The sequence below is a fragment of the Chinchilla lanigera genome, unplaced genomic scaffold (assembly GCF_000276665.1).
Source record: "Chinchilla lanigera isolate Chin_1 unplaced genomic scaffold, ChiLan1.0 scaffold00108, whole genome shotgun sequence".
NCBI classification, from domain to species: domain Eukaryota; kingdom Metazoa; phylum Chordata; class Mammalia; order Rodentia; family Chinchillidae; genus Chinchilla; species Chinchilla lanigera.
Window position 1 is genome coordinate 6,426,709 of NW_004955509.1, and position 9,637 is coordinate 6,436,345.

Genomic DNA, 9,637 nt, shown 5'->3' on the forward strand with positions numbered 1-9,637 from the left:
AAGCTCTGAGTCCTGTGTCCAGTCTTCCAAGACACTGAGGGAGCGATGCACCCCAGCACAAAGGGAGCACTAGAAATGTAGCCCTTGCAGGCCACCTCTCCAGATCTTTTCCTAGGTGATAGCACTTACTTCCTTTTACAGTACCTCAGGAAGAGAAAGGCTTTGCCTACTGCTTCCAACTCTGCTAAAGTTAGAAAAGATCCAGTCTCTAATAGATCCAGGTAAAGAGCTCTACTGAGAAGGAAAGAAACACCCACCTCAGAAGAGGGTGCCAGCCTCTTACCTCACCAAGCTTCATTCTGGCTTTTAGTCTTGAGGGTCTCTAAGGAGAGTCGGATGGCTGAGATATGCCTGAATTTTCACCTCTGGGATCTGAGGAATGTGAGGTAAGTAAAAGTGAATAGTGTAGTTCAGCAGAGAGAAAAGAAGCAGACCTTCACACCAAGGATGAGGACAGTTTCTTGTTTCCAGAATGTTCAAATATGGTGGTCAGGTGAAAGTGAGCCCTTGTTTTCCATGTAATGCTATCAGTGAGCGGAGAGCCTTGCACTGAGGAGAAATGGCTCAGGTCAGCAAAGGAAGAACTAGCATGACCTGCAAGGAATCAAGAGCAAAACAGTTCTCAGGAAATCACTGATCCCACAAGATTGATGTGGCATATGCCTGTTCTTGTCATCAGTTCTAGGGAGCCTGTGTGAAACTATGAGACTATTTTCTCAAAGGAGGATAGCAGGGATGTGAGAGACTCAGCCTGAGTGGACGGGCTTCAGGTCAGCATGGGTGAGATTCCCAGCTACTTAGGAGTTGAAGGAAGCACTGAAGAAACCCACACTCTGATGAGAGCTTGAGATATCTGTGGATTAGCATGTGACTTGTGCTCATTGTCTCCATGTATGGAGCAGGGGCTGCTATCAATAGTGGTAAGAGACTTTGTCTAAAAGGACACACAAGGTCAACAGTAGGAGGATTTCTAGGTATTTCTACTACAAAATCCATCTGTTATATGCATTGTGAGGTCATAGGCAGGTGAAGGAGCTGCTGTATCCTCTTAGGGAGTCTCAGGGATGCCAGCAGGAACACAGATTTCTAGGTAAAGGAAGGCTTCAGAAGCCAAACATATGGTTGAGAGGACTACTCTTGATGGAATAGGAAACAAAGCATTGCAGCCTGACTCATAAATCCAGCACTTGAAGGCCCAAGGCAGACCTGTCAAGCCATGGCTTCCCATCACTTTTTTATAGCAAATAATGCAAAACAGATGATGAAAGTAAAATTTGGTGCGAGGATTCAGCTGCCAGTCAGAAGAAGACAGTTGTAACAGGCAGTACCTGGAGAGCAGGAGAACTTTCAAATGAGAACTATTTATCTTAACAGCCCATGACAGAGAGGCTTCTATGTAGCTTTTGATGGTGCAGAGAAGATGACATGATGATAGGCTGAGAAGCTCTTTCACTTCCTCCTCTTGGCTCTTGGATACAGAATGTTGGCTTTAGTTAGAGGAGTCACCTTCAGAGCAACAGAAGTGAGCAGTGAAGGACTTCACTACAGTTAGTCACATGTGTGAAGGGAACTGAGAGGATCCCACACAGCCCTTGTCAGCACTCCAGAATATCACAGAAAGGGATAGTAGGCCACAGGCTGAGACTCATTCTCCCTCCCTTTACAGGGACATGCTGATTAGAACAGGAGCACTGTCAGTTCCTTGAGCACTGCTCTCATCTCACAGGTTAAAGCCAAGGAGGTATCTCTCTGCTGAGGGTTCTCACATAATCTCATTCTCCCTCTTCCAGGTGCCTGCAGCACCAGCCATCTTACTCCCGTTCCCCACTTTCGTTTATAAAAAGCATCATCATGCCTCATCACCGTCAGAAGAGCAAAACCCATGCCCGTAAGAAACGTCCCCGGGTTTGTGGTGATAATCAGGGTTGTGAGAGTGCCCAGGAAACTGCAACAGCTGCATCATCATCACCACCACCACCAGTACCACCACTGCCACCACCGCTGCCACCGCCTCCACCACCACCACCACCACCACCACCACCACCAGCAGGAGAAGAAGGAAAGGAAGAAGGAGAATGTTATCCTTTGTGTCTGTGTGTCCCCCCAAAGCCTCATGCGGTCATGGGGCAGGCTTTTAGAGTTTGATTATGAGTGTGAGAGCTACACCCGCCCTGGGGTGGATAGTTTGCATATGTAAGGGAGAGGAAGAGGCTGCATGCCGCCATTCCTCCCTTTTGTGTTTGTTACTTTTGCTGTGTTCTGCCGCCATGAGCTGTAGCCCTCTGCCATGTGCCACTCTGCCTTGTAACCTGCCAAGTATGGACTGAAAACTGCACCAACTGTAAGTGAAATAAACCTTTCCTTTCTTAATTTTGGGTGTAAAGTATTTTTTCCCAGCAATGAGAGAAAAATAACCAAGACAGAATTGGACAAGGACAAGGAGATGGAGATGAAGATGAAGACAAAGAAGCTGAGGAGGAGTAGTCTTCTTTCTCACATAGCCGACCTGCGCTAGATTAGGTGGCTATCCCCAGGTGCTTCAAAGTGGCACTGCTTCTTATGAGGGCCAATATGAGGAAAGGGAGAACCCTTTTCAGGCCTTGAAACAGCTCTTTACCAGGGCAGAGACGCTGCACATCACCCTTTGGAGACACAAATGTGCATTTGCTGATATTTTCAAGAGAGCCTGTGAGCACCTGAAGAATGTCTTTGCAGTTGAAGTGAGAGAAGTTGAGTCAACTCATCACTCCTATAACCTCATTAGTGTGCTGAACCTTCCCAGTAATGGGCGGGTTCAGCCTGGAAGTGGATACCCTAAGAGTGGTCTCCTGATGAATGTTCTGGCCATCATCTTCATAACAGGCAACTGTGCTGCTGAAGAAGACATCTGGAGATTCTTGAAAAAGATTCACATATATCCTGGGAGGAAGCACCTGGTCTTTGGAGAGCCCAAGAAGCTCTTCACCCAAGATTTGGTGAGGTTAAACTACCTGCAGTACTGGCAGGTGCCTGGCAGTCATCCTGCACACCATGAATTTCTGTGGGGTCCGAAAGCCTGTGCTAACACCACCCAGAAGAAAGTCCTGAAGTTTTTGTCCAAGATTAATAAGGCTTTCCCTGCTTACTTCTCATGGCTTTATGAAATCGCTGTAAGAGATGAGGGACAAAAAGCCCTAATTGCAGGTGCAGGCAAACCTGGCAGTGTTGCCAAACCTGTTGCAGTGTCCACACATTCTGCTGCTTTGTCCTGCCTGTTGATGTGTGAAGCTTTTGATCATCTACTTAAGGAGAGAGGATATCACTATAGGGAATTTTCTTGAAAATGTTTAACAACCCCATAGTAAGTGGAGTTATTCAGTATAGGAAAAACAGTTGAAACATGTTCAGCTCTTGTTATATACTTATGCTTTTAATCTTTGGTTTTGTAAAGTTAAATGTTTTTAAAGCTTTTCTTGCCTTATTAAAGTTAATAAAAATTAAATTCTTATATAGACTTCCTGGTTCTTGAGTCTTACTTAGTAAACGGTAATTGAGCACATGCTCTGGCAGGCTCTGTAGTTGGCACGGGGAAACTCAAATATGAAAAACAGTCTCTGTTATAGAACTTTTGAGCCTGTGACCTTCAATCAGGCAAGCAAGACCTTGAATTGCCATTTGACTTTTGGGCATTGTGAAAAGGATTAGTGAATATACTGGTTTCCATGCCAACTGTCAAATAGAAATTTCCTGAAAAAGCTCTGTGGAACTTTTGGAAACTGCAAATTCCTGATGGGATATCATTTTCATTTAATTTAGGCACTGGCCTAATTCATGTGGTGGGATTGTTGAATTAATGCTATGGCTCCCATGCAGTCCTGTAAGTCCGCTCTGTCTACCATGACAAGACACCATACTCTGGGGAACTTAAACAACAGAGATTCATTTCTCACACTTTTGGAAACGGACCAGCCAAGATCAATGTACCCACATATTAGTTTTATGGTGAGGGTATCCTTCATGGCTTGCAGAGTTGCCTTCTTCCTAAGTCCTCACATGAGGTAGAGATTGAGCCAAGAAGAGAGAAATACAGTGGTACCTTGGTACTCCTTGTTAATTGGTATCTGGGAGGCATGAGTAGTACCAAAATGGATGAGTACTGAACACGTTTTGGCTGGAATGGGTAGCAACTCAATTGACAGCATGTTCTAGCTTGCCTACTGAATACCAAACAAAAGATGATCACCAGGTCTAGTACAAATTTGATAGGTTTCAAAGCAGTGGAGTAACTCTAGAGAGAAATCTACTCTTTTGTACACTTGTTGCAGGGATACAGATTATAAAATTGACACTCACTCTCATAAAATCAGCTAAATCTAAAGACTTCTGAAAAGGCCCACCTTTGGCTACTGTCATACTGGGGATTAGGGATTCAGCATATGGATTTGAAGGGGGTGACACATAGCACAGTACTTCAGTGCATTATGGAAAACTGCTCAGACAGGTTTCTTGAGGACTGTGGGTAAAGGAGAAACAAATCTCCCCTGCAGAGAAAAAGAATATGCCTTGGTCTCTGTTTCCAGTGCTGCTGAATAAAATCTGCAAACCATGTTTTCTATGCCCATTTTCTCCAAGGAACTTCTTAGAAATGAGGATAAAAATCCCCTGAGGTGAGATTTGCAGAAGCCACTACCTTAGCATTTTTGTATGTTTGCCAGTCCTGGGGGTGAGACATAGCCCCTAGCTTATCCTTTCCGTTGGAATTTTGCCTTTAATTGGAAGAACTATATGCCCCAGTAAAAGAGCATTTTAATTAGATTATCATGAGTATAATTTGAGAAGCTTTAAATAATGGCTACATTTTGCACAGGATACAACTAATGTAAACAGAGATTGTTTGGAGTCAGATCTGGATGGATAGGAAGGGTTGTGCCTTGATCCCAGTCCTGGGAGGATGAGTTGCAAACAGCTGGAGAATTCAATCTTACGCTCAAAAATGTGCTCCTGTTGGGAAAATTTACAGTTTTTCTTAGGGAGTTTTTTTTTTTACTCATCCAGTGTCATTTCAATGAGAACAATCTATATAATCTGACATCTCCTGAACTTTAGAAGAAAGATCCTAGTACTTGGTAGTTTTCTCTGGGATCAAAGTAATGATTTTCATACCTACTATTATTTAAATATTGGCAAAGTTTTCTAATCATCTTGCCCCAGAGTGTATATATACATCATACAGCCCCTCCAAGATAAGGCTTACCAAATTCAAATAGAACTTGTACTTTTCTCAAGTTTAGAAGACTGGCAGTATCTCAAGTGATAAAAAGGCACTTGTATCCAAAGCAATGAAAGCAGGTGTATAAAGGATGTAAATCAGAAAATACAGTGGTACCTCAGTTTATAAACTTAATTTTTCCGTGATTCTGGTCTCAAACTGGATTTGAGGAGAACCGAATCTAGTTCAATGGTTTGGTTCAATGTTGAAGCCTGTTTTTGGGTTTCATTTACTTAGAAGACTTTGCTTCTAGGCTATGGGACCTGAAAGCTGATAATGCCTTGGAGGTGTTACTGTACCCAGGTTTGTTTCTTTACATCATTGCAGCACCCTTCCCCTGAGATTGCCCCCATGTGCATCCTTCCAACTCTGGATGCTAACCCTCTTCGCAGCTCTTTACTGCATTCTGCTCAGAGGCTAGAGTCTCCTCTTTGTGGAGCATACAGACCACAATACTTCACCCTGATTTAGGACATTCCAATTCCTCGAGAGTCAGGTCCTTCCCTATGGATATATGTTGTATTTGTACTTCCATTCATGCGACCAATAAGAAATCTTTCCTTTCTCCCCGCTCTCCCTGTTTGTTTTTTTCTTTTTGCTTTCCTCTCTTTTCCTCATTTTGCAAATATTACTTTTACTAGATGGTTTAAATAGTTTCTGAATCTGAATCATTTTGCAGAGTGCCTGGAACTTACAAATTCATATCACAAAGTCAGTAACACCATATGGTTGGATGCTTAATGTTTTACATACAAAACTCATGTTGACTTTCTAACATGACTAAAAAATCGGAGGACGGGACCTAGTTAAAAATCTAGGAAAACTTTTGAGCATTATAATCATTTGAGAAGCAAATAACTACTAGGATATCAATATGATTTGGGAAACATCACAATAGGGCCGGGTGTGGTGGAGCATGTTTGAAATCCCAGCACCCAGGAGGCTGAGGCAGGAGGATCATTGCAAGTTCAAGACCAGCCTGGGCTAAAATGTGAGCTCAAAGCCAGCCTGAACTGCATAGTGAGACCCTGTCTCAAAAAGACAAAAGAAGGGGGCTGGGGATTTAGCTCAGTGGCAAAGCGCCTGCCTGGCAAGCGCAAGGTCGTGAGTTCGGTTCCCGGTACCGGAGAAAAACTAAAAAGAAAAAAAAAAAATTAAAAAAAAATTTAAAAAGACAAAAGAAGGAAATATCACAATAAAAATATTTTCCATAACCTAGTATATTACTGTTTTGATGCCCTATTTACACACACTATGTGGAATAAAATAATTTAAAGTGTCAATTTTTCCATTAGTCAAGAGGATAATTATTACTTGGCATGACTCTACCAGAGATAGTCAATAAGTGCCAGACTGGTATAGGAGATATATTATGACTTCAGATTTGAGGTAACTACTTAAGGAGATTCTCAGAGGGTAAATTGGGGCAATCAAAGCTATAAACTTTTAGAATTTAGTGACCAGAACATTTTGGCGGAATTTCTAGAGTATAAAGACTGGCTTTTCGCTCTCATCCATGTAGGAATTAACTCAGAAAAAAAGAAAGAAAGCTCAGTAGTATGTGGTGACAAAAGCAGTCACAGATGGGCTAAGGCTTAGCACATTCTTGTTTATAGAGTTTCTATGTGTCCTACCAGCTCCTGGCCTGCACAGAATTCCAGTAGGCTGATTCCTAGCATCTTCTCAGTACATAGCATGGAACTACAACTCTCTGAAGGTATTCAGCACAAAGTAGAACTGCTTCCAATTTTGGAGTGAGCCCTGATGTTTAAGTGGTTTTCTTTGGCTCAATACAGCCCCTCTTAATCCATGGAAATAAGATACGAAGGGAATAAACTGACATTCAGATGCTACTGAGTCTCTATCACTATAGAGACTTCACGAGTTAAACATCTAAATTAAGGGGTGGGGGTAATTTACCAGTAGATGGAGTCTTTTTTCAGCCTCCCTAACTCTACTCAAAGTGCACCCTGAAATTATGTTAGTTTATACAAAATCAATGCTAGACTTTCTTATTCTATGAAGGATCAGGGCTGCACAGTTTAGACCACAGGAAAGAGGAGACATGGAGAAATAAGTAAGGGAGAGGCTGGCTTAAGTGCCCACTCCCTGGGAGGGATGCTATCTTCCATGACAGCCCCAGTCACCATTAAGAGGCATTTAGTTTTCTATGTGATTTGACTGCAGATCTGCAGAGTTTTTGGTTTTGTAACCAGGCTAAGATCCCACAGTAATCTGGGAATATCAAGATGAAAAATTTAAAAGCGTGAGTCAACAAGGCAGCTATAAGCTCTAGGTGGGAGTAGCTGAGGTCTTCTTTACAGAAATCACATTAATGGATTTTTTTTCCAAATCCCTTGCTTACCTTCCTAGATTTAAGACCTGAGGTTTAAACTATTTCTATCCCCACTATTTAGCAATACCCCAAACTTTGATTCATTGCCCTTGATGCATAAAGGAACACATTTGCTTAACGCATAGGATTTGTTTGCCTGGAAACCATCCCCATCTGATTGTCCTGTTCCAGCTTCTGAAATAACTTGAACCTCTTAGGTCAGCTTCACTCAAAATCCTCACTAACCAAACACCATATAAAGTTTCTCTCTTACCAGAATATCTCCAGTGGTAGTGAATAATTCTTACCACCAGTGATTTACAAGGCTTTACCGTGGAATTTCACAAACCAATTAGTTCTGTTTAGTAAGAAAGGAACCATGAGCAAGGGTGTTTACTGGATAGGAAAATGATAAAGATTAACCAAAAGACCAGGTATCAAGATGCTGATACGCAAAACAAGAGAGATCCATTGCACATACATAGGAATTTGGATTCTTTGTATGATTTTTCACTTAAGGAAAGCCAAAGGCCCAATAAGAGAGCATTATTTGTGGAACAAGTGACATGTATACCCACCAAAGATTAAACATATAAACGTTGCTTTGGCCAAACACAAGAAATGACTGTACAACCACTTGCCTAGCCTCAAAAGTTTCACCTGTTTTTGACATAAGAGAAAGACTCTTCCAAAGATCCTCAGCATTAATGACTTCTAAGTTCTTTGCACTCTTCATGAAGGGGAATAACAGACCGTGGGGAGCCTGTATTACGGTTATGCTGGACTACTTTACTTTGAATATGTCCCCTCAAAAATATGTGTTTGAATCTTAGCTCCCAATAGAATATTGCTGGAAAGTAATTCCTAATGGAAGGTAATTCAGGCATAGGGGCTCCACCCTCACACATGTACCAATGTCATTATAAGAGGAGTGGATTCAATTGTGTTCAATATAATGGGAGTTGGTTTCTTTTAAATGGATGATACAGCTCTCTCCTTCTGCTTCTTCTACTCTTTCTCCTTCTCCCTCTCTTCCTTCTCCTCCTGCTCTTCTTTCCCCTCTCATTTCTCCTCCACCTTCGCCTTTTCTTTCAGCATTCTGCCATGGCAACCATGAAGAGGAAACCAACTCCTATATAATAGACTTTTCAACCTTCAGACCTGAGGAACAAAACTCAGATATTTACATACTTTTGTTATAACAGAAAAACAGACTAATGCACTGATGAATCATAATAGTTTACTCTATGTTGCTGGAGATGAGGCAGCTCCAAATAACAGGAGCTGAACAAGGTCTTCAGGGCTTGCCCTTAGGCAGTTTTTCCCAGTGAAGGTAGATTTCGTTTCCTTTTTTTTTCTTTTTAAAAATTTTTTTGGTCTTTTTTTTGAGACAGGGTCTCACTACGCAGTCCAGGCTGGACTTGAGCTCACTTTATAGCCCAGGCTGGTCTCGAACTTGCAGTGATCCTCCTGCCTCAGCCTCCCAAGTGCTGGGATTACAGGCGTGCGCCACCACTCAGGGCTTAGATTTTGTATGTACTAGTGACCAAAATTAAGTGCAATTTTTTCTCCTCAAAGTATGAGAAGTTAGGGAAAGTATCTCTGGGTCAATTTCAAACCTTTTTCTTTCCAGTCAGGTACACATGGGTTAAAATATAATAAAGGATTGGATTTTGCAAGGTGAGTACCATCACAGTCACACAATAGAGCAAGTCATTTCACACTGCCTCAATCTGCCAAGAGACACAAACCACCTGAAAGAATGAAAGATTGCAGCCAAAAAAGAAGCCAGGGACAAAACATTAAGAGTTTGGAAATGCTCCTATTGACCAAGAAAGCTACTATGTCAAAACTGTCATAAACAAATGAACTTGGTTACAAAGAACTTAATGAAAAACCATTCCCAAATTAAATACAGCTCCAAACAGCCCAGGGAAACTGATTCATCCTTAGTTTAAGAAATGAAAAAATAAAAGCTATGAACAAAGAGGGATAAACCCTAAAAATAGACACATAACACTTCCAAATCCAAAGGACAGAGTAGGCTCCCAGAT

General features: G+C 41.9%; 1 protein-coding gene across 1 annotated transcript; it reads left to right on the plus strand.

Annotated features, from left to right (window-relative positions):
* Nucleotides 1-336: 336 nt before the first annotated feature.
* LOC102024487 (melanoma-associated antigen B5-like) lies at nucleotides 337-3,320 on the plus strand. The gene is made up of 3 exons (XM_013506290.1): nucleotides 337-386; nucleotides 1,791-1,980; nucleotides 2,535-3,320. Exons 1-3 carry the CDS (start codon nucleotides 337-339, stop codon nucleotides 3,318-3,320), a joined length of 1,026 nt encoding a protein of 341 aa, XP_013361744.1.
* The last annotated feature ends 6,317 nt before the right edge of the window (nucleotides 3,321-9,637 follow it).